The sequence below is a fragment of the Cuculus canorus genome, chromosome 1, assembly GCF_017976375.1.
Source record: "Cuculus canorus isolate bCucCan1 chromosome 1, bCucCan1.pri, whole genome shotgun sequence".
Classification (NCBI taxonomy): Eukaryota; Metazoa; Chordata; class Aves; order Cuculiformes; family Cuculidae; genus Cuculus; species Cuculus canorus.
In genome coordinates this window covers 17,358,277-17,383,466 of record NC_071401.1, presented here as the reverse complement: position 1 = coordinate 17,383,466, position 25,190 = coordinate 17,358,277, and the positions used below count along the sequence as shown (strand labels likewise).

Genomic DNA, 25,190 nt, shown 5'->3' with positions numbered 1-25,190 from the left:
CCTTCTGGAGGCTCCATACCTGTTAACTGTGAAGTTCTCAAAGCCAAAGATGTCAAGGAGGCCAATGGATCTCCTGACACTTTTGAGTTCCTGGGAAGGAGGTCTGTAAATTGCAGCATTGATCTTCTCCACAATCCACACAAAAAGCCGCCCATAAATTCCCTGCAATATTTGAAAGATGGAAATCACTGAGACAGGATATCAGTTCGCCCTGCTACACTGCAGCACCATTTACACGGCACAGGGTCCTCTAAAGCACGGCCAGCAACTGAACAGTTTCTGAGGATACACTTATCAGACTCTTGGTATGTTTTAAATCTTCAAGAGCCATTTGGTAGATCACGGAAAATAGACCTGAAAGCCTAGGTAAGAGACTACTGAAAGAAAAATTCCTACCTTTGGATCTATGGGTTTGCTCTTAAGCCAGACAGTTTTTTCCTTGTTTTTTTAAACATCTCTCTCTTACAGATCAGCAGAGCCACGTTATACTGCTAGACAAGCCAAGGACATCTGACCAGGACTTACTTAATCTGACTGACTTAAATGTTGCAGCAGTGGCTGAACAGTTTTCTGGCTGTTGCTGCATCAGTAATTCCAGAGCCGCATGTTTTACAGTGTTATTAATTTCCTTTACATAAGGTAAAGCAGTGCTACAACAAGGGGAACCTGATTCAAAGGCCCTTCACCAGTGGAGAAGTCACTGCCTGGATGCGCAGACTAGTTAGGTGTGAGATGAGCTAGCTTGATATATCAGATCTCAACAGACAGAGTGGGGGATCCAAGCTGGTCAAAGTATGCCTTACATGGGGCTGCAAACAGCACAGCAGTGATACACACCCACTCCATCAACCTCCATCACCCCAAAGTCTTGGGTGGTACTCTCTCTAAGTGCTCTGGCAGCTGCTCAACTACTTTACACCTATTCTTGTGACATTTGGCTTTATTTACTGCTGCAGATATACCCAAATCCTGGAATTCAGGTGTGGGTATTACAGGTGTTGATAGAGCTGCTCTGATTTGTATCAGCTGAGGATCTAGCCCTGAGGGTCAGGTTGAGTTGTTTGCCTGAAGTTGAGGTGAAGTAATTTCAGAATTCTGCCTCCTCCCATAGGTCACCTTTGAGTATAAACAGCTTCAAGTTCAGACTTAAATCTAGACTCCTTCCATCTGAACTCTTTGTGCACCACAATAAGAACATAGTTTCAAGGATAACTGCTGGTCTGAGCTTACATGGGCAACAAGTGAGACACTTTTTCTGTGCAGTGGATGCTCTGATCTCAGAACTGGCAGATTTCTTCAGCTTACCAAGAGAAGAAGAAGGGAATCCCCTAAGACTTACCTTTACAAAAGCGTCCCTCACATCCAGCGCTTGTTCCATGCTGAGAGGGGTGGAGACAGTCTCTCCCCTGGTGATTATAGTCCGGCTGGTAAGGCAGTTCATCACGTCCTGAGAATCAACCTGGCAAGGACACCACCAAACACAGCTGCTGACTTTAGAGTGTAAGGTGTCCTTACAATGGCCTGGGCTACTGGCCTGAACATGCAAGGCAAGAGAGGGACAGTGCTGCCCCCCATGGCTGGAGGTAAGTGACTTTTCTCAGCTGTATAGGGCAAATATCCCAGATGATGTCACAGGCATTGTCAGGGAGACTAACTAACAACTTTATACAGTATTTTACCATGGGGTGTTCTTGAGACTCTGTGTGAGATGTTAATGAGGCATGGGGAGAGAAGATGAAAAAGCAAAGCCTGCAAATCTGTATCCTACCAGCTTGAACATAGCTTTACATCACGCTGACCCCTTTTCATACTTCAGAGATCAAGCCAGGGAAATGACCACCACCTACAGTACATGAAAGCAGCCTGCAGACAGCTGCAGATAACACTCCAGGACCAGTGGTGCCTAAGGAGGTGAGATGGTGACCCTGAGAGAGGCCCATTACCTGCTGGGAAGGCCACTGGAGAATGCTCCAGCCATGCTATGAATGATTTGGGTAAGGGTCGTCTCACCTCACTTTGGATACACACAGTATAAGTTGCATCACTGCCTCAGCAATTGTAATGAACTCTCTTTATATCAATGTGAGAAACACTCTATTGTAGGGAATGAACTGTTTTTTGTGTTGTTTTTAAGGTGATGTGCCACCAAAGCGTCTGTTTTTCTCCACTGGCATGAAAGCGAGCTCAGATACCTATCCCTAGTGCAGGGCAAAGTATGGCTTATCTGGCCCTCTCCAGCCTCCTACAGCTGGTGGTGCAAGGAGAGCCCAGCTCAGATGAAGTTTTGCCAAAATACTAGGAATATGGGAATAAACCAGAAAGGGGACAGCAGCACTGCAGAGTCACTGACCTCCAGCAACGATGCCGCAGTGATCAGCGATGCTGACTGAACAACCTCACAGGCATCCAGATTGTCATAGGTCCGAGCTAGGGGAAGAAAGGCAGAGGGAAAGTCATGAGCAAGGGATGAGGGAAAAGGTCTTTTTCCACTGGATCCACATGATGGTCAGGCAACATCTGGCCATGAGAAGGGAGAGAAAAGTTCATGCAGGCTGGAGGCCTGCATCTGGCTGCAAAGAACTTATACATTACTCTGACAGCCACCCTAAATGATTGAAGGGTAAATAAGTTTCTAGCATGTAAGTGCTTTAGGCTTCTGTCTTCCAAAGAAGTTTTTTAAATCACCATGTCACTTCTGACAGCAGGATGGTTTGGTACCTTTACAAAGGCATATCCAGTCACACAGGCACTTATCAAATGCTCCAGTAGTCTCTCCTTGCAAAACCTGAGTCTACTGAGTGGCCTGTGGCCACATTCAACCTCTCTAAATTCAGGAAAGGTGGATGTCAGTGAGCATACTGGAGCCTGCCAGCTCTACAGAGTAGGCAGATAGATTTATTCTGCCTTTATTATCCTTACACACCACTATAAGCGTGTAAGCACTCGGCATGGCATCATGGCAGGTGGTCTGGATACAGCCCTCCACCCCTAAGTTTGACTCCCTCTAACCATGCAGAATAAGGAGTAAAAGTATGCTGGACCACATTCCTGCATTTTCCCCTCTTACCTTCGTACTGCAGGTTCCCCATGTGCAGAATGGCAGCCAGCAGCTTGGAGATTTCCCAGTTCTCTGTGTCGGTGAACATAAGGACCTTCATTGCAGAGCGGATATTGGCATACTCCTTGCTATCATCTCTGCCATCGCAAGTTGTGCAGTTACCCTGGGGAGGCAAAGAGGTCATACAATGTGTGGGGTAAAGCAGAGGGCATCTGACAGAAATGGGTGTAACCTTAAGCTACCCAAGACTTACCCTAAATCAGCAAACATTTTGTTTCAGGGATGAATAAGCAACAGATGGTGTTGAACTTGTGGATCTGTCTCTGCCCTTCAGTGTATACTATGATTCAGTGCTTAGCTTTGTGACCTGCACTCACCCTCCTTCCCCAGCTACACTGTCTCTGCCTGCAATCAGCAGAGGAGAAGAAGTTCTCTGAGGTGGAGATGCAGAGCAAGAAGGAAACATGCTGGAGGGTCCCACCGATTCAGCTAGAAATCTAGTCCTAGCCTCACTGATGACGGGCCAGACTTAATCACATCTGCTTCTACCCCTTCCTCTAGATTGCAACAATGGTTTACAGGGTGTGGGGTTGGAGATTGCTGGCTGTCAGACATGTGGAGCAGAGACAGCTCAGCATCACGTGTTGCTGAGAATGCATCATCCAGCCACACATCTCCTTGTCCATCACTGCTGCAACACTGTCAGGTCGTATCCAGCACCCTGGTTATCTCCAGACAAGTAACCTGGACACCAAGCACCAAAACATTTCAAGCGTATATCCTACTCCACGGGAAGAGTGGAAATAATCTTATCTATACACAGGGGTTGAAGATTTGCACTAAGACTGTAAGTCTTGTGGTGGTGGGACAAAGAAGCTCCACAAATCTTGTAGCTAAGAGTCAGGAAGGTCATAAGCAGCAAAGCAGTTCTTGGGCTGTGGAGAAAGCACCTCTGACTTCTCTCCCCCTTGCTAAGAAGCTTTCACCACATCGCCTCACCAAACCTCTTATTCACTGCACTCTCACCATCGCAAGGTAGTTGTAGTCAGTGGCTTTCCCAAGACCCAGCTTCTTCTTCTGCTCCATCGTCATTCCTTTCAGCATGCAGTAAAACACATGGTAATTCCTCTCATCCTGGGCCTGCAGTCGAAGAGCAAGTGTCAGCTCTGGGAGGCGAAAAGCACCACAAAGATCAACTGACGAAGTGCCCGCTCCCACACCTTGCAGATAAGCTGTCTCACCTGCCTGCAGACCCGGGACTTCTCCAGCAGGTACTGCTCAATCTTTGCCCCCTCGATGGCTCCTCTTTTGTTGAAGTGGATGTCGATATACTTTCCGAATCGGCTGGAGTTGTCATTACGGATGGTCTTTGCGTTCCCAAAAGCTGTGGGGAAGAATTGCAGAGAGGACCTGGCACAGGGAGGATCATGGATCTAGTCTCATGAGCAAAAAAAATTATCAAAAGAGAGTAGCTGAGAGGGTAAAATCAACTCCAAAGTCTTTCCCATAAGTTTGGTGGGATGAATTTCATCAGCATGGAGAAACAGGATATACCACAGATGACTGTCCTTAAAAACAGAAAAGAGGACAGAGAAAGAGGTATGGGAGTGGGGTGACCTTATCCAGGAAGAAGGGCTAGGACAGCAGGATTTTGGCAGCAGCTGATGAAATACGAGGGGGCTGAGGAAGGCTGGCAGGAGGATGCTGCAGTATGTGCGGGAAATGACAGAGCTGCTGGTGAGCAATGTGGTGACTGAGAGGGAAAGCAAAGAGCTTGTCATTTAGGGAAATACAGAGGTACTAAGCTAACCTCTAGAGGGAGACTTCGCCCTGAAAAAGACTGTGTGCAGAGAGAGGTAACCATGTCCACCCTTTGCATGAGTGTGGACTGCTGGCATGAGCACCCTGGCCAGCATGTCCTGGAATTTATGCTCCAGGATTGCTGGTAGGTGACGGAGATGCATTTGAAATACAAAGCCTCTCTTTTCCTCAATCCTAGCAGTGATGAAGTACGTGTTCAAAAACACCCCGTATGGATGGCATGCACCATGATGCTTTACAACACCAGTAGTAAGGCAGCCCTGTGGTGCCCTGAGAACCTCAGTGCATCTTCATGCCACGGCTGAAGGAAGCTCCAACAGAGCACAGAGAAGGAAAGCTCAGCTAGTGACTTCCTTATCTGCTCTGCCAACATTATGCATGGAAAACAGTTTGGATATTCACATTTCTGTAGATATAGCAAGCAAAACACTGCTCTCAGAGAGTAGCAGGGGAAGTAAAAATAATGTTGTTCTTTAAGGAAAATGTTATGTTTCTACATAAGTGTAAAAGGTCCATTTGGCACCATGTTGGGGCCAGAGGGTCAGATCACCTATTTAATTTACAGATATCCAATCAAAAGAGCAGGGCTGATCACAGTAACAGCTAGTCAATGAAGCTATTAGGGCCAGGAGCTGATTCTCGTTATCTGATTCTTTCTTGAACTGCCTTTATTTCTTTTTCTGTATTCTGTTGTCATTCACTGATCTTGGAAGGAAAAAGTAGCGTTTGCTATTCTGTATTGACAACACAAGGTATTTAGGCTGTGAAGCTCTGGTCAAATTCATCTCATGTTCTGCTGAACCAGCAAAGAACAGGAGTAGGATTTTTTCAGTATGGTCAAATGAAACAAAAAATAGTTAGCTGAACGCAGCATTCACAGTATATCAGTGCTCTACATAGAGTTATAATTCCAGCAATAGAAGACGTGGTGATATTTTTCAAAGGAGCTTTATAATTTATAAATTCCAGACTACCTGGAGACTTGGGTAAAATTCAGGGTTCTATTGAAATTTTTGGGGGACAAAAGTACTGATTTAAGCAGAAAATAAGTTTTTTTTAAATTTTACATGAAAAAAACAACTGAAAAAAATTTCAGCTGAAGGTCAGCTGAAATACATTGCTTTCAACAACAGTTGTCAAAAATATTAATGGAAAATTTCAGAGCCCAAATCAGAGAATATTTGTCTTGTGTAAAATAAACTCAGATGAAAAGAAACAGGATATGCTGTTTAGCAAATGTTTACCTCATCGCTTTTGATATTTTGAAAAATTTTTTCACTTTTTGAAACTCAAAATATAACAGTTTATAATAAAATAAAATATTTGACCATACTTGACGTTTACTGAATCTGAATTCTTTTGCCAGCAAAAAAGCTGCCTCTGTCAACTGAGACCTCACCTTCCAAGATGGGATTTGCCTCCAGGACCTGCTGCTCAATCCAGGAGTGCTGACCGCTGATGGCTGCCAGGAACTGTAAAATCAGTTTTGTGCTTTCTGTCTTCCCTGCTCCGGATTCACCGCTGCAAAGACAACAGCAATTGAAGTCAGTGAAAGCCCTGCTGCCCCCCTGCCAATGTCCTTCTCTCTGTCATCCAGGGACTGCTCTCACTGCTTCTCTTCTGTTAAGGCAAGTAGAATGAAGCCACTAAGGATGCGTTTCCAGCATCCCATGGGCTGGTTGAAATGGTAGGACACAGTAACAGACAGCTTCCAGCCAAGATCCAGATTTGCTTCACAGTCCATTTGGCCCAAGCTGTTGCTTGGGTTTGGATCTCTCCCGCAAATAACAGCACTCAATCTGCACTAGGAAGGTCATGAAGCACTTTCAGACAATGCTTTTCCAGATATGAGGACCAGACCATGAGCCTGTGGTCAGGAGGCTGGCTGGTCCTACGGAGCAGCTACACGGCCAGTGCTAAAATGCACTAGAAGGCAGACAGTGAAACACAAGGAAGGGCAGGGCAGAAATCCCTTGCTGTGAATCTGTGGCCTGTCCAGTATATGGGGTAGCCAGTATAAGTCATTGAAATGGACCTTTCTGATGTTTAATTAAAGAAAAGCAGGGACTGAGCCCTGACCCCATTGCCAAGTTGCCCCACCTTTCAGGGTGGGCTGCCACAGGCACACCATGTCATGCCTGACCTTGACTCTCCTCTAACCCCATATGATGCTTTTTTAGCCCTGCAAGATCATTACTACATGGCCTTTTCAGTCCCACATATCTGAAGATATGTAGAGAGAAGTGGTATCTTGAAAGCATAAAGGCTGTTTGAGGGTTCAGAACTTGACAGGATAGTGTTGGACGGCTGAGGGAACAAAATCTGGTTCATACCACCATTTGGGACAGACACTGGAGTGGACTATACCCATAACTGTGACCAGGCACTTCTTGATTCCCAAGGCTGACCAGTCCAGAGCAGAGACTTGTGTAGAACGTACAGGTCTCTGCATCCTTGATGTCTGTTGATGTACTGAATTTAAATTTAAAAGGGGAGGTATGAGATCTACTGTGTTGTAAGGTAAATACCAAAGGATCAATAAAGCATTTTTACCTGGAACAGTGACTGCAGACAGAGACCACTTCTGCACTGGGAATATGTTGATGGCAGATCTAATAGGTCATTCAAATTTCTGATTCTATTTTATAAGATGTTCCCCATCAACCACATTGCAGGTGATGAGCACCCATTTTCAGCATATGGCCCATCTGCAAATTCATCAACTCACCTTATGATACAGCACTGGTCCTTGTTGTTGCGCTGCATGTTGAAGTAGCAGTTGTCAGCAATTGCAAAGATGTGCGGTGGCATCTCACCGATCTTTTTGTTGGTGTACAGGCGTATCTGCTCAGGTGAGTAGATGGGTAGGAGCTGGTAGGGGTTTACTGCTACCAGTATTGATCCAGTATATGTCTGGGGGAGAAGCACATGAAGGTTTAAGGGAACAGTGAGACGTAGCTGAATGGCTTTATCAGCTTGAATGGTGCATGGAGGCCAGAAAAAAACAAGGCCTTTCAAAAGCTAGATGAAAAATGATGGCCAAGTCAAAGATGCTTGCAGAGTGGAGCCTGGAGCAAAAAGGGGAACCAAAGTCTCAAAACTATCTAAATCAGAACATACTCATCCCTGTTCATGCACAGCATGGATTCAAGCCTTAACCATATTTTGGATGCTCCTCAGTTAAGATTCAGAGTTTCAAGTTAAGCTCATATTTGCAAATATATCACCTGAGCCAGCACATATTCATACATATTTATTGCATTACACAAATTATGACAAGCTAGAGATGAAAGGAACCTGAAGACCATGTTTCAAAGCAGGATCAACTGGATTCAAACCGTTCCTGACAGATGTCCCTCAACCTGGTTTTACAAATCATGACAGAGCTGCTAAGCCTCCCTCTGCCATACGTTCTTCTCTACCACCTCTGCCTAACCAAACTTCTCCATGCTGCACTTTAAACCTGCGCACGTGGATATGGCCCACAAAGTCCTGCCACACCCCACAACAGCAATTTCTGAAATTTTGGAAATGGCCTTTGGTCCATACTCTGCTCTCTGTGGCACTCAAATGAACAAGGCTGTCCTGGACCTTGGGCAGCGAACTCCTTTGTGGTATCTTGCTCTTTTCTTTGGGCCCTTCCAGGAGACAACTCTCTTAAGCCCCTCGCCAGAGGACTATGATCTTTGTCATCTTACTAAGATGCAGCTCTGAGGTTAGGAGGTTTGGCCACATCCCACGCTCAAGGCAGAGAACGAAAATCTCGAAACGAAGATCTCGAATCCAGCTATCTAAAAGTTAGTGTTTAGAGCAAGTGAGTCAACGGGGCTCCACCTTGGGCTAACCAAGGGGCATGAGATGAAGGCTACTTTCACTCCATGAGTTCAAAGGAGCCAAGTTGCCTTCTCTAGGCTAACTTTTGGCAACTGAAGTTCTAAGATTAATCTCACCTTTCTTTCCTGGTGGGACAATTGAGTAAAAGCGCTCCCATTGCTGAATTCATTGTTTTCAGGAAAAAAAAACCAAACACCATTTCAACATAAGAACGTGTAAGTTCTCTTTTTATCTGCATAGCCTAAAACCTACAGTAGGCCTTTGGCACAAAGCAACAAAGTGGCAGAGGCAAGGATGCTTGTGAATTGAAAGAAAATCTCTCCATGCTCTACTGGCTGCTCCTCTTTTGGGGCATATTGGAAACTAGCTGATGAATAAAACAAGCCTGAGCTGTTCCTTATTTCTGAAGGCAGCAAAATAACTAGCACTGTTGGTGAGATGAGTGCAAAAGGAGACTTGGACACAAAAGCCCCAGGTCGAGTTTCTCCCATCAAGTCCTGTATCCCTCAATCATGATGGAAAGGGCTTGAGCGGAGTCAGATGATAATTTGTCTGCCACCACCTATGCAACACTTCCCCCCAGCTCAGGCTTCCTGAAAGGCAGCCAGTAGATGGCAATTGTGCCTTAGAGTAGCGATGCTGAAAGCCCTTAGGGACTCCTCACTTTCCAGCTTCATGGCCAACACCAAAGAAAACCTTTCTGTTCAGTCCCAGCTGAGGTTTAACTTTACAAAGGTAACTGAGAAAGGAGGTGACAGTCTTCTCTCTATTAGGGGCTTATGTGCCAGTGAAGGAAAAAAGCTCTTTAAGCTCAAGAACAAAGTTATCAGAAATCCAGAGGGTAGAAATTGGCTATAAAATCACACAGCCTGGCTGCTAGAGGTGGCAGCATTGACATAAGGGAGCACAGAAGTCCCACAGCAGCCTTCAGAACAGGTAAACTTAGTGCTCAGAGAAGGAGTGAGCTCGATTTCTGAATGGGATTATGTCACTAAGATCTCAAATGAACCCCAAGACTCCTATCAGTCCTGGGCGGGATACTTGGAAGACTGTTTTCTCTTCATAGGTTATCACCAAGTTAATTTTAGGGACAACTCTAATCTTCCTTGACCCTTTTCTCAAAAAGAATGACTCTTTGCAGATGTCTCTGAAACCCCTGCGTTCCAGCCGTGCCGGTCTACCCAGCCCCAAATGCAGAAGGCATTTTAAAGCAGGAGTTAACCATTAGTTGTAGGAATGCTTTCTGGATGTTTTCACTAACACTTCTCTTGTGATCCACAAAATACTTTGTCAGCATGAACTCTTGTACATTGCTTGTTTTTGTAGGTCATTTCTAGTTGATAAATACAATTTGCCCAATTCTCACAGCTGATGACATGCAAAACTTTGTCCACTTTGCTGATGAAGGGCCAAAGGGTACCTCCAAGGAAATATTATCTCTTAGGTTTCTATTGCTGGGTGAAGGCAAAGCACTCCTCACTTGGGAAAATAAAGATTTGCTGATAAGCAGGAGCTTTGCCATAGCTGATCACAGAAACCAAATCTTGGTGCAAATTCTGCCCGCATGACCTACATTTTAATTAGCCCCCAAACAAATCCTTTCTGAGCCTGCTTCCCTCACTACCCAGAGCACCATGGCTGACTTCATCTGGATTTTTACGGGGCTAAAGCTCTACAAAACATTAGCGTAGTTTGGCAACCCTTGGAGAACAGCAGCAGGAATTGCTTTTGTCTTCAGATAAAGAGATTTAACATTACTCAGGAGTCCAAACTCTCCACCAGACACTGTTGCTACCCAGCACAGTTTCTCTTTTGGGCAGTTTTTCTGCCAAACCGTGGGCAACAAGCCCTTGTTGATTTTTTTCTCATTTTGCTGCAGAATCTTTTGTCCTTCTGGCTGAGGTCATTATTGAGAAGCACCTATAGCTTTAACTGCACTCACAGGGTGGACACTTTCCAGCTCTGGGAAGGTGACACAACTTCACCATGAGGGCCAAGCTCTGTAGCAAATGGATGATGCTCTCAGTGCATTTGTGAAGCAGTAGCAATGGTGATGCAAAAGTAAATGAGGATGCCACAATGGTGAACAGAAACAAATGATCCAGTGGAAAGCATGACAGCAATTGCAAATGATAGCACTGAGAGTCATACTTACCCTCCCACCGCAGTTTGTCTTATAGTGAGAGAGAAGAAAAAGGAAAATTATATTTTATTGCAGAATTACATCCTCCACAAAGCTAAGGAGATGTGGAAACAAGAGGAACTGAAGTCCAATTGGAAAAGTCACCTCTTACTCAGCAGGTTTAGAAATGCTTTCAAACAGTGAAGGTAAAATCAATTCACAGTCTTTAAGACAGATGGAATTATACCCCAGAAAAAAAATGTCTCGGGAGACTGTGAGTCCCCTGCCCACATGGCATCCATATAGTACCCTGGCTTTGCAAAACTGCCATCGATATTTACCACAAATGATACAAATCTACTCCTTCTAATGCCACCTTTCTTAAAAGAAGAGATCTAAAGTTGAGTTCCCAAGCCTTCAACAACACATGCATAGACAGAGGTGGTTTATGTGCCCCTCTATCAAGCTATGCACTCTATATAATTTTGACAGTGTTGTTCTGATTCTGAGACAACACTAATTGCTGTGTTGTGCCCAGGATCATGAGCTGGCACTCTAAAGCCACTAGTGATGTGGAACAATAAAAGCACAGTAACGTGGAACCTCTGTGATGCAAATCTCTTCATGGGATGTAGCAATCCCTTACGCAGTAGCTCTGTAGGACACATGACTCTGTCATCATCAGATACAAAGAATTCACAGGGAAATTACGTGCTTACTGAGTCTCTTCAGACCAAATCACCATCCACACTCATGCCCAGGTTAGAAGCTGCATTAGCCTTTATTAGTATGATGTAGCCAAATAACTCTCTGTCTAGTGCTCATTTGTGTTCATAATTCCCCTGGATGCCTGTGAATAGCTTGCTGAGGGAACTCAGAGGCAGAGCTGTACTGAAGGAGCTTCTTTTATTCAGGGACAGTCTGATATTGCACACATGAAATCTTATCTGAGAACCTTTGTTCCCTTAATGAGGCAATGGGTGCTTGCCTGATGACGTAGGGACCCTGGGAAAGGTGCATGGGCACCCCTTCAAAAATATCCAGCTTGATCCCAACTTTCTCAGAGAGCAAGACACAGCTGCAGGGATCTACTTGGCACTGCAGAGTGCCCACAAACAGGAGAAAAAGGGGCAATGCTCAGTGGACAAATGTTCCCTGAGTGACCTCGTCAGCTAAAAATTATTTGCTATCTGTACTTCTTGGGTGGCATTCAGGCTGCCTGAATGCAGTTATCCACATGAATACTACATACTACATCTGACTTTGATGTTTGACTATAGGATGTTGGACTATAAACCTCCAATGTGAACTTCCCTTCCAACATAAACTCTTCTATGACAGTCAAGCTCCAGACAGCTCTAAAGCAATCACCTCATCTGACAGGCACCTATTTTTGCACAGCTGAAAGGCAGTCTTGGCTCTTTTGGCACTATGGTGACTGCCATGAGTGCTTAGTGCACAAGGAGACAACACCTCAAGTCTGAATTTGGCCCAGCTAACTTTTGCTAGTTTAGCATTAGAAATGGCTGAGGCTCCCTAAAGGGTGCTCCAGGGAGTAACTATGTTTGTTTAACATCTGAATCATTTTCTGGTCATGACTTCTTCCCTAATCGGACAATACAGGGGACCTAGGCATTATGCACAACAAATAAGGTGCCTTGGTGAGAGATGATTTTGGGGGTTTCAATTCTCCTCCAAGCTTTGAAAAAATTAGAGGGGCCTTTTCAGCTGCCATATCCTCTTCTTCTAGGATTAAAACCCATCTCTGAAAGAAGAGATTAATATCTGCCAGAGCTGGGGCAACTGTATGAACACCCTACGTGACATAGTAGTGTGCTCTCCATCATTGCCCAGCTTTAATCCCAAACCATCCTTTCAAAAGGCAGTGGACATCAAGCAGAACAAGCAGTCTTGACAGATAAAATCCTGAATATAGTCTGCTAGCTTATGGTATCTAGGAGGTCAGACTGTCCTGTAATACGTTCTGGCCCGAAAATCTAGTAGTCTCTAGAGCCTTTAAAAATTAGATACGCAAGGGGCTTTGAAAAGGCCTTCAAAGGCACAAGAGACACTTATCTGAGTAACTGAAAACTACAGGATTTGAGAGCAATACCATATTTTCCGTATTTGCATAGGCTGTTAGAGCACACTAGCTAGCAGCAAACACACATACACTCCACACTTCATCCTCAAGAATGTGCACCAGAGATACAGCACACTGATAAAACTGGTACAGAGACTTGAATGCTGACTCTTGTCCTGCTGGGACGGTGGCCTTTGCGATGTTATTGTAGGAAAGAATGCTGTTCTGGCTGATTTTCTTTAAAACCCTCAATTTCTGAGTATCTGGTTAGGTTGGCAAGGCTGCACTGGGTCCACTGGGCATGACATGACCGAGCTGACCTAAGGAAGCACACTGCTGTCCCCAGAGATCAGCTGTCAGGATCCCAGTCAACCCAGAGCTAAGAAATTATAAAAACAGATGTGGGTGATACTTTAGAGCTGTTTTAGGAGTTGCACACTTATTTTTTCCCATTTTTTCATGGAGGCATGTCCTCATCCTTTCTCCATCCCTTGTACCTTCAGTAATTGTTGCCTTCACCCACTTGTGTTGAATGTGTTAATGGTTCAGACAGAGAAGGCAGAAGAGCTAAATACAACACGCAGTTCCTGGAAGCTTTTGCTTTGGGATTACTACAGCATGCACATGGCCTTGGTTTAACTGCTTATTGTGTGTGCAGGAAGTTAATGCACGTCCTCAAAGCTTCTACAGGGGCTACGCGGTGAAGTGGCACGGACTTTAGTCATTGCATATGGGGTCTTTCACTTGGCCATCCATAAACTCTGCAACGTGTCCTCTACAGTTCAATCAGGCTTTCCTCCATGTGCATTCCCCAAAGCTAAGGAGAGCAGGGGACATAGTTCAGAGCAGGAGGAGAAGGTGGGGAGGACACTCACATAGATGAGGTGCTCCCGATAGCGGATCAGCAGGTTCCTGAGGATTCCAGCCTCGTTCAGGTCCCCCAGGCGGATCATGTCCTCCACTCCATGGATGGAGGTGGGATGCATGGGTTTGATGTGGCTGGCATTCTGTGGTGAAATCCAGTGCTCCTGGACGTGAGTGAGGACAAAGAAAGATAAGTCAAATGAGAGACCATCGGGATGAGGAACAGCCCACCCCAGACAGAAGGACCAGACAGAAGAAAATACTGTGAAAGCATTAGCACACAGGCTACAACTTCTATCCCTGGGACATGCCAGTGATTAATTTGAAAGATTCCTAGAAGAAGAAGGAAAACATCTTTTCGTTTACTGGAGCGGCAAGTGACATGAGACATGAGCCATCCCGGCAGAAGCGTCATCCAGGGCTGCATGTTTCTAGCAAACATCAGATTTGTTATTCCTTTCACACAACTACATTTTCACATCACTGGTTAACCCTCTGCCACTGAATACTGGTGAGCAGACAAAAGATGATTTAGAAGAGGAGAGAAGGATGCAAGGGGTGGAAAAATCACACTTTCATTGGCAGAGTCTCATTTAAACTAAAGGGTTTCAAAAGCTACTACAAATTTGACAAGGACCCTGTTGAAACAAATCTCTTTATGCCATCCTTGAAGGAAATGAGAGCACTCACAACTATGTCAGGCTGGAAGAAACATTACAAAGGACAGAGCACCTCCTCTGGTGATGCTCGGCTTGTGATATAGTTGTTCCTCTAAAATAGCCACTACTGCAAGAAGTAGAGGCGAGAGGTTGAAGAAGAACCAGGGTTTGGTCACATCCTGTATTAGCAGAAGTTCAGGAAGGAATGGACAGCAGCAAAGGAACAGCAGGTCAAGGATGATTTGCTCAAGGCACTATTTAAAGACACTTTGGAGGCCTCTGTTATCACTGAAGCTACTCAACCTTTCAGTCCTAGTACCACCACAAAAGTAGGGACACAACGTTATCTTGCCCTTACAAATAGAAAACTCCAGCACAGTTGATTCCCAAGGACACACAAGAAACCCGTGATGAAGTCAGCCATCATGATCCTATGACCCCTGACCTAACCAGACCCAGAGAGAAGAAGGGTCATTACAACCTTTTGTACGTACATTGCCTTCATCATCCACAACCTGGATCTGTCCAGAGTCACACAGTTTGACCACTGCTCCAATGGGGACATCGAATTCTCGTCCAGTTTTGAGGTCCATCCACACATAATCCCCCTGGAACCAAAGAAAGGACAGTTACACTCAGGGCTGCAGGACGTTCAGCATCCCTTGGGATACAACTTGCTGATATCTTGTACCCATATCATTGTTATGAGTCAAATGACTTCCTTTGCAAACCACAAATCATCCCTTTCCCACAGATGCTCAGGAAACCCCCTGCAAGGTAATAGCAACGGGGTATGCTCCACACAGCATACACCCACTGCACTTATCTCTCTGTTTCGTGAGCTTGTGAGTGTGTGTTGGTCACAGGCTGCATCCTGCAAGCAGGTTACAGAGCAGCGATACAGGTAGAAAAACACGACTGAGGTAGAGGTTTCCCTCTATGTAATGTACAAGTCTAGAAAGTCATGTTAGGAGATAGTTTTGAGCTCTGAAAAAGCCTTGTCTGGAGGCTTGTGGCACAATTTTTCCTTGCAGGTAATCACTATCAAATATCCATTCTCTTTTCTTGGCGATTAGTATAAAGGGGATGAGCAAGTCCAGTTCCTTCCTGAAGTTGTGCAAAGCTTTGGCATCCATAACCTCAAAAGAGTAGCTTAGCTACAAATACTTTGAAAAACTGTGTCCTTTTGTATTTTTCAAATGTGTCACCTCTTTCATTTGTGACCTCTTTGTTTTCGTTTTGGAACACATGGTGAGCAGTTGACCCCTTTCCACCCACTCCATGTCACTGGTGATCCTCTAGACCTCTTGTTGATCCTGCTGGGCAGGGACTATCTGCTCATCAGCTTTGTGGATATTAAATTACTGGAATATAAACAGGCTTTTAAAGAAGCTATTTTCCTCAATACAAAAACAACCCCTAAAATAACCAAAAACTAACCTTCCAAGCAGGATGCGCACTCTACAAAACAAGGCAGAATTATTTCTCACCCCTATTTTCAATGTGAAGAGATGCTAAAACTGGGAGCCGCCTAGTTAAATTATTGTCAGGCGTGTTTGCATCAAGCATGCAAATGTACTTTTTCATGCACCTGAATTTAATGTTGTGAACCTGTAGCCCCACCTAATGCCACATACCTGGAGGGCAGCTCTACTTGTACCTATTAAGCATGATGCAAATGCAATATCTACCTTTTGAAGCCTGAAAAATTGCTGGGAGAAGGATAAGTGAAGGACGAGAGGGATCCCTTTTCATGTGCTCTGCTGTAAACCTTTTCCTAAGCAACCACAATTGACCATTTTTGTGGACAGAGTATTTCCAGATTTGAATTGACTCAATGGGCTGATGAACAACCTTCAGCTCCATTCTGGGCAGTGGTAACTGGAGACATCCAGCAACACGGTGAAACATTCATCATCCAAGTCATTGCTTACCAGGACCTCTGAGAGGCACTAACCTGTGAGTGACACAGGGATGCAAGACCATACCCAGAGACCCACACATGGACACCACACATGAGGAGTCCCCAGTCACTTTGTAGTAGACTCCACCCTTGGCAGCTGCATGCTAGTTTCACCTAGGATATCAACAAAGACATCCTGCTTATGTGAAGCTGAGGATCCAGCCCTTAGTCTGGGTTTTCTTTTCCTCAGAGAGTTGTGCCACAGCAGTGTTGTAAGTATCTTTATCCAGCTCAAGTAATATAATATTTAGATCTTTTTCTCATTAACTGCCTTACCCTCACATCTCATAACTCAGTTAAAAAAATCAACAACTAATGAATGCAATAAATCATGCGCAGATACATTATAAATCCACTTACATTAATATTTATTTCTTAGCTCTTTTGATCCAAGACTTTCAAAGCTTTTCAGAGTATTCAACACCGTTATCCTTGCTGCATAGCGCGGTGAATTTATGCACAGGATGGGTAACTTGATCAAGGTGTCAGCAAAAGAAGAGCCATGTTGCTCAGTCCCCACTCAGTAGAAAGCCTTTCTGATACCTTAGCAGCTATGAAAAAATTGCTCGCAATCAAGAAAATAAGAATTGTAATGCTGGGGTGTTTTTAATCTCTAATTCTGAACAGCTGTAAAAGCAGCCTACTTCATACATTCTGTTACCCCACAGCTGAGATAAAAAGGCAGTCTGCTCTCTCTAACGTAAATTGATACTGTACTACCACTGAGACAACTCCTGTGCTTTGCCTGCCTAATGCACAGAGTGCTTGTCCCTTCAAAATGCTCTTTCTAAATACATTAAAGTGCAGTTCTTAATAATGGTGAAAAAAGCAAGTCTTATGGGATGGGCTAAGCTGGTAAGCTCAGAAAGGTCTAGGGGGCTAAAAAATCACATAACTTATTAAGAATGCTGACTTATTTCCTCCCCTGACTTTAATCAATTTGAATTAAAACACATGGAAGTCACTTACACTCCTTCTGCTGATGCAATCATCTTTGGATCAGCCTAAAATGCAGCAGATATATTGGGGATTTCAGGGCAAATCGGGGCAATTCATGCATCTACCAGCTTGGGAGGACTGGCTTATATGTTGCATAACCTGCCTCATGCCTAGACTGATGCAGTTTATTTTCCAGCACACATGACAGAGTACTGGAGAAGTGAGAATACCACCAGTCACTTCACAGTATCAATATGGTCCAAATCTTCCTCCACAATGCAGCCACTGGGTGCTAGTAGTGTCCTTCCAAATGCTCTGGGGCAGGCCCTCAGGACTTCACAAGCTATGGGCAGTGACAACCAAAGAGCAGTGCAAGAGGAAGAAATACCATGATGAGTGCACACAAATCAGTACAATTCATGAAAAGGAGCTTCCAAATGCAAAGAGCAAGAAGTTTGCACCACAGGGGAGCTGCAGGGCTTGTGGGGGAATAAAAACTCAGGAAGAAGGTGAAAGCAGCTGGCATAAGCAGTATGAGCATCCCACGAAACAGTGAGACCAATTTCAGAGTATCTTGAAAGATTCCAGCCATTCTCAGAGCTTGGGACCCCATACCTTACCGCTAAAATGGTCGTGGGCTTCAGGGCCTGGTTGACGTTGCGGAGTAGTGTCCATTTGCCCTGGTCTCTCTCCTGATCTTCCACCACCTCAGAGCATGGCTGCATAAAAACGACTTTCTTCCTCTTCAACATCTCTGAAATCTTGAAGTGGTATTTGTCCCTCTCTCTGCTTTCTACATATATTCCACCACGAATGCCAAAGAGCTGTGGCCGATTTGCTTTAGATCTCCAGTGTGACCATGCCTGCTGCTTGCAGGACACCCTCTGACCCAATTCACTGTATGGCTCTTGGTAAAGATATTCTCCTAGCAGAAAAATTTCCATACACCAGGCATGGTCCTCCACTGGCCAGCTAGCATGCTCCAGACTACTAGCTGTGCAAAAGTTTCAAAGCAAATTGAATAACTTTGCTTCTCTTCACTTAAATTCTTCCAGGCTTTCCAGGAAGGGGTGATACTTCATCAGAGACCTAAAGGATACTGCAACCACCCGTTCTGCAAAAGTGACTGCAGGTTTAACAGGAAACTTCTTCATTTCCCCGTGACTTCTCTCTGTTACCTTCCTTTCTTAGTGAAATAATCATCTGCCAGCTTGAGGACTTTCAGCACAGAAGACACTCAGGTACTTATTAATCCACAAATGCAGCCAGTCCCCATGCAACACATGGTATTTAATTAACCTAATACCTTTACATACCAAATTAACCAAAGCGCAGTGGGAACTCAAAACCAGAGACCATCTGCATTTTCTTTAAACTGATCACCTTGAGTAGATCCATAGCAACCAAATTTTAAATAATTGAGTAGATGGTGTTCAGAGGAGCACAGCTTCTGTGCCTATACATGAGAGGACTGTCAAGGCTGCGGATGAAAATGTGCTGAACATAAGGACCATGGAGATGATGAAGTCACACTCACTGTACACACCTGCTTTTGCAGTCTCTCCTTGTATATAGGGACAACTGTTCTAGAAAGGACTAACCAGGACTGCTGACCTAGCCAGAAGAGCACAAGACATTTTACAGTCACCCCAGATTTTCTTTTTCCTGTCCTATCTTAGATACACTGGAGATTTCTCACTTTAAACTAGCTCTTTTTAAACTTCAAACTAGCTCATTCTGCTCATTTAGAGAATTTAAGGGGCCACTATAGCTGGGCCCCAGGAAGGACTGAATAAATACATATAAAGAGACTCACAGGATGGGCTCTTTGGATTTGAGCTGGGTCCTACAGATGCTCTTTGCTCACCAGCACACCTTTCCTCATTGCCACACCATGGTAACTGGAGCAGCATGGGAGCAGCAGATCTGAGAAAGAGCAGCCAATTTATTTATCTCACTTTGCACTGAGCAGACATTACGATCACTGCTCAGCTACACCCTGTACCACATTTCTGAGGCTGTGTATCTCTGTGGGCTAACGAAGAATAAACTAAGGAGCAGAGGAATGCAATACCCCAGCTTAACCTTGGAGCAAAGTACAGATGGAAGCCCAGAGGGCTGAATTCAGTCTCTGCAGCCCTATTACAGCAGTGGTTTATTTTTCCCCTGACACTGAGGCTGCTGAAGGTCTGCCATCCCACACATTTCCTCCCATTGAGTATCTTTTGCATTGCTCCTCTGATAGTAGGAGGTTTACTGGGGACTTGTTAGACTGTCACGTGTGTTAGCCAGAGCCACTTGGCATTTGCAGTGCTGTCTGAATGGCTTGAGCATGCTGGCTGCTGGAAACAAGAAGTCCCATCTCTCTGAAGGGATGACCCAGCTTGGAAACCAGCCTCTCTTCTGTATGCATCAAGAGGCAGAGCAGCAGCATTAAGCCTCCTATCAACATGTTTTTTCTAAGGGAATGTGCTATGCCTAATGTGTGAAACAAATAAACGCGCTTAGGACAATAAGGGGAGGGGCATCATGGAGGAAACCAAACCTTTAGCTGGCTGGCAGCCTGTCAGCAATGCCATCCAATTTAGATTGCAGCTCCCCAGTGTAACATTAGACTCTTCATTGCAGAGATAGAAGCATGAGTCTGAAGAGCCATGCTGGACCCTGATCTGATGATTCACTATACCTTGGCTACAGCAGGTACAGCTGAGAACAAGGTCCTGCTATGACACACTTGGTGCACACACATAGTAAGGGGCAAATACTTGTTCTAAAGGACTGATGTGACCCAGGCAATAGGTTTATGCTGCTGCTGAGACATAAGCTCCTGTTAAGTGGTACCGCGGTTGTGTGGACCTCAATACTGGAGACAAAAGGGAAATACCACCTGCAGAAACCACCCTCACAGCTGATGAGCAACCTAATATGATGTAAGCTTGGGTTTCTTTGTCCACGCCTGGTTTTCAGACACGAAGTGAATGTACCAGACTCTTCCAGGGCTGAGGAAGAGTTCTTGAGCTGGTTGTATTGCAGCCATCACTGAAAAGGTGAATTGTTCAGTGAAACAGGTGAGGTGGGACTCAGCTAACCCAGTGCATGTGTCCATGTCTGAGCAAAACATTCAGATCTTTGCTAGATGATCATTGTAGGTCTCTTCCAACTGAAATATTCTAGTCTAGTCTAGCCTGCATTCAAGGGAAAGAAAGAGGCACTTCTACGGTCACCTCTGCATAAAGCAGGTAATTAAAATAGGTTAGATGATACTGACCTAAAGGAGCGTGTGAAGAAGACAGTTTCCACATAGAAATCTACAGTACGGGTGCCCAAAGCTGGCTAAGATGGATCCTACCCCCTACGTGGGGAACCCTAAGGGCTGATATTCAGGTAAATGCTGAAGGATATGGAAAATCACTGGTTGTCAGAGGCTGTCAGTGAACTCGGGTCAGTAGTGCTCTAGTGCTCCACCGATTACTCCCTGCAGCTCTAAACTTACTTCTCTAAAATGAGAAAGATGATACCTGGCAGTATGGCTATTAATATACCGTGTGGGCCAAATGTGATCTGTGTGGCATATCTCTGACAATTGATAGAAAACAACCTGTTTGTGCAGCTTTTTTTGGTTTGGAAATAGGCACAATCGCAAGCTCAGATCTCCAGAGAGATCTAAGCTAAATCCAAGCTGAGTCCTTTACTTCTTTAGTGTTTGAAGCAGAAAATCCTTAGTGCACACAGACACAAGTGCTAACACAGGCACTCCCTCAGCTCCAAATTTCAACGTGATTTGGAGAGCAGACTGAAATCTAAATGTATTGACGCGTTGCAGCATGTTATTGCAGTGCAGACTTCCAACTGCTGCTGGAATCCTTTGGACAATATAACATCTGTGTTCTACTAAAAACACGTATCACCTCTAGATATCACCTGTCTCATTTAATTCAGCTCTCGATCACATGGGTGTTCCCTGCTCGGTTTAATGAAGCTCCCCCTGGATCCAGCAACTCAGGAGAGAATTACGAGTGCTCATCTCTATTCTTTGCATTCATTCTTTGCACTGCATCTTTAGTTATGCAGTTGCCACTGGCATAAAAAAAAAAGCTGGGAAAGGAACAACAGGCTTGAATTTCTACTTAACAACAAACCGTAGTGCAAGGAATACATATGCTAGTAGTTGGTAACTGTAATAATTTTCCCGTTTCATAAATAAATAAAATTCTCTTCCCAATTTCTCGTAGTATGTCAGGCACCAGCTGTCAGACAACGTAACATGCTACAGACAAAGGCTTTGTGAAGCAAAGGCAGAGATGCAAGAGGAATTGTTAAATAATTCAATAATCAATGCACTGGTTGCTCATCCTGTAACTTTGATACTGACAGGAAGGAAAAAACCAATCCACAAACGTGGCACCTGTCCCAACAATTTCCCATTTGGTGCTGAGGGATAGTCAAAGACTCATGAGCAAAAATGATGGATTTAATGAGGTTTGCAGGGGCATAATCCAGTGTGGTGCAACAAGGTCCAGCTCCCAGTGATGCCTGACCTCACCCCTGGCTTTTGGCAAAGAGCTTGTTGTTGACTGTTTGGGATCTCTCGGCTCAGGATTGAGTTTTAAGTGTGCAGACAAACACAGAGATAGAATATTTAATCCGTGACTCCCACAGCATTACTATCAGAGGCAAAGCAGAGAATCCGGCAATCCATTGACGTTACAAGCAGATTAGGCTGGCCCTGGGCGTCACCCACCCAAACACCGTGCCAGAGCACTGCGTATCAGATCTCCCACCGCTTGGGATGCGATTGAAAAAATCTGCTAAGACGCAGAAGTGGAACAGGAAATGAAGACTGAGCCTTTTAGCCCCGTGGCTGGGTCCTGTCCTAACTGCAAACAGAAGAAGTTCAAAGGAAGACATCAGAGCAATTGTAAGACATACAAATCTGGAAAAGTGGAGAGAGGAAAAATAACCCCAGAAGGAATCAGAAGGGGAGCACTTTATGATGGGAGCATGTAATTTAGTGCTGTCAGACAGAGACATTTATTCGGGTCCTAGGAACAGAGAGCACTAGTACCATGCTGGGAACCCTCAGATCCACTCTAAATCCATCGAGAATAGTCCCCCCAGTCTCCCCAGATACCTGACAGTGCAGGTAGGGGCTCCCTAGTTTGCAATGGGAAGCACAATGGAAAGCCCTTACCTTTAGTCACCCAGAAACAAAGATTTTGGATATTATCCTTTAGATGCATCTTGTTCTTTGTGACTAGCTTTAGGAAGATGGGACCAGTCCAGCAGTTCCCTATGGCTGAACAATACAGTTAAGCTGTATGCTCCTATCTCTTTCCTTGATTTGATCCCACAGAGAACCGGCTCGGGGAATTAACCTATCAGCAACATTTTCACGTCTTTTTGCCAAGTGTTTTGCTGGTTTAGCCCGTGAACGGGCTCATCAGGCAATCAGCAAAGCCCCAGTGAAGTAGCAGCAGAGCAGCAGGAGTGTGCAGCTGGCAGCATGGCTGAGGGAGCAGAGCTGCTGTCTACGCGGGTGACTGCCCCGGCATCGCAGAGCAGCGCTGTTGGAGGCTCTGCCTCATTCACCGATGAACTTCCCTGGGTGAAGGCAGATAGCTGTTTGATTTGATTCATGAAAGAAGAGTCCCACCTGATGAACATGAAGACTGCAGAACTATGCAACAGATGGAGGCATCAGGCACTTCCATCTAACATTTTTCTGCCTCTGAAGTATACAGCCTTTTCAAGATCACAATGATTCAGAAAAAGGATTCAATTTGAATTCCAATTGATGGCATGGATGAAGAGGGGGGAAAAAATAATTATACACAGTAATGTAAATTGGAAGGGACATTTTTCATCCTGGCTCGGAAAGGCTGTACAAAGAAGCCAAAAAGCAACGACTTGAATTCAATTATTTTACCTGATTTTATTCCTGGGAAAACAAAACAGGATTTTCCCACCATCTGTGATCAAAATCTCTTTCATTTTTCATATACAATCTATCAAATTCTCTTTCTGAGTTTCAGATGGTACAGGCAGCTTCATCTTTCATGCTCTGGGAAGATCCTTTCTCCCTCATTTCTTTACTTCAGGCTCCTTTTACCCTTTTCTGTGTCTTTTCGTAACCTCACTGAGATCTAGCCTGCAATTAGTTTCTGTGTACCAAATAGATGTGGGACTACTGTAATCTGCACAGCTATTCCTGCATAAACAGAAATGTAGATACAGTGCAAAGAAGTGCTTAATCCTAATAAAAATGTATTCTTTTCCCATTTAGGAGTAGTCCATACTTGTGTAAATGCAGTTTTCCCAGCAGAAACATGTCTATGCTAAGTGTCTGCCTTAGCTGAAGTGGCACTGGTATGTCTAGACAAGCCCTATCATTTAAAGTATCATGTCTCATCTTCAGGAATATTGAATGAAAAGGAAGTGAAGCTGCTTTCCCTTCACTGCCACGCCAGATCTGAGCATCGCTGCCCTTTTACACACTGCCTTTGCTTACCCACTGAGAGTTGTCTTGGTTACTGAGGAGGGGTTCTAGAGGAAGGTTAGTTTGCAGTTCAGTCAATAGCATCTCGAGGGAGGTTGTGATATAACTGTTAAAGAGAGAAGAGGACTGCTCCAGGGGTGTGTTTGAAAATCCAGTTCCTCAGAGGAATAAATGACAGGAAAAAGCATAATGGAAAACATAAAAATCATACTGGGAATACTTGTGTTGCCATCAAAACCATCTTGATACTGGTTTTTGTTTCTTAGGTGCCAGCCACAAGGATGCAGAGTTTCTGTGATATAAATAGAGCCCTTCCAAAAGGAGAAAGGATACTGTCAAAAAAATCTTGAGAATGTGAAGCCCCTGGACTTTTCTGTCATCAGGAAACAGGTAACAAAAAAGAATCCTACTACACAGAGCTGTGCCATGGGCTCTCAGCAACACAATACCAGCCCCATCTGCTGTAACTCTCTGGAATTACCAAGTGCAGGTTTGTTTCTGATGATTTCTCCATGGGTTTTAATTCAACTTTCACACTAATAGTACTCCAAGTGGAATGAGGAATGACACAGTGTGTGTTTTAATCCCAAAATTTCACACCACCACAGCTGGCCTGTGGTGAAAGGTGTGAAAATCCAGATGGCTCTAGAAGAAGGTAGGGACCCAAGAGGCCAATCATGTTAATCAACGGTCTAAAGGAAGTAGTCAGCAAGTCCAGCTAGACAAACATTAACCTAGAGGTTACAAACAGAGAAAGAGTGGAGTTTCTTGGTTGACACAAGATGATAGAGATAGGAACAATTATCACTATTCAAATCATAGTTGTAGGTTGGTAGACCCAAGACAGTTGCCTTGTTGGATCAGGACATGTACAGACGTGCACTGTGGATGCCTTCAAACTGTGAGCTTGGGACAGTTTTACAGCTAATGGTTAACAGCCTGTTGAGCACATATTGCTTGTTGAGCACATATTGAAGAGACTTGTCTTTCTGAGGGCAATCTGAAGCCCTCTACGAACACACAAACACAGAAACCTGTTTCAAAATCCAAGTCTCATCAAATAACCACCAGTCTACCAGTCTTTAAAAACAAAGCCACAGAGGTAGCCACAGCCTGAAAAACCAAGCTGGTCCTGTTTCTTACATGAAATTACCAAGGAAATATGAAAAAGTTTACATCACAAATGGGGTTTGTTATATGTTTCTCCCAGAATGAAACTTTGGGTATTGTTGTGGGTTTGCAAGGTGCCTAGCATGGCAGAGATCCTGGTCTAGCAACAGGCAGCTGGTTGATGCTCATGTGAAAACCTAAATCATGTAAGGGAAATTAATTCATGTGAAGAATATGCATC

At 44.5% G+C, this 25,190-nt stretch overlaps 1 protein-coding gene across 4 annotated transcripts in view; it reads right to left on the bottom strand.

The window, feature by feature from the left end:
• MYO7A (myosin VIIA) overlaps positions 1-25,190 on the bottom strand; it is a 101,851-nt gene that overhangs the window by 49,255 nt on the left and 27,406 nt on the right. For 3 of the 4 annotated variants that reach the window (XM_054069644.1, XM_054069655.1, XM_054069666.1), the window contains exons 3-13: positions 14,936-15,049; positions 13,794-13,946; positions 10,869-10,886; positions 7,608-7,792; positions 6,279-6,400; positions 4,300-4,442; positions 4,085-4,198; positions 3,068-3,221; positions 2,351-2,427; positions 1,340-1,459; positions 20-162 (exon numbers count right to left, since the gene is read on the bottom strand). In XM_054069644.1, coding sequence (XP_053925619.1) covers positions 20-162; positions 1,340-1,459; positions 2,351-2,427; positions 3,068-3,221; positions 4,085-4,198; positions 4,300-4,442; positions 6,279-6,400; positions 7,608-7,792; positions 10,869-10,886; positions 13,794-13,946; positions 14,936-15,049 — 1,343 coding nt within the window. The remainder of the gene's footprint in view (positions 1-19; positions 163-1,339; positions 1,460-2,350; positions 2,428-3,067; positions 3,222-4,084; positions 4,199-4,299; positions 4,443-6,278; positions 6,401-7,607; positions 7,793-10,868; positions 10,887-13,793; positions 13,947-14,935; positions 15,050-25,190) is intronic. The other variant, XM_054069677.1, reaches the window with a different exon arrangement.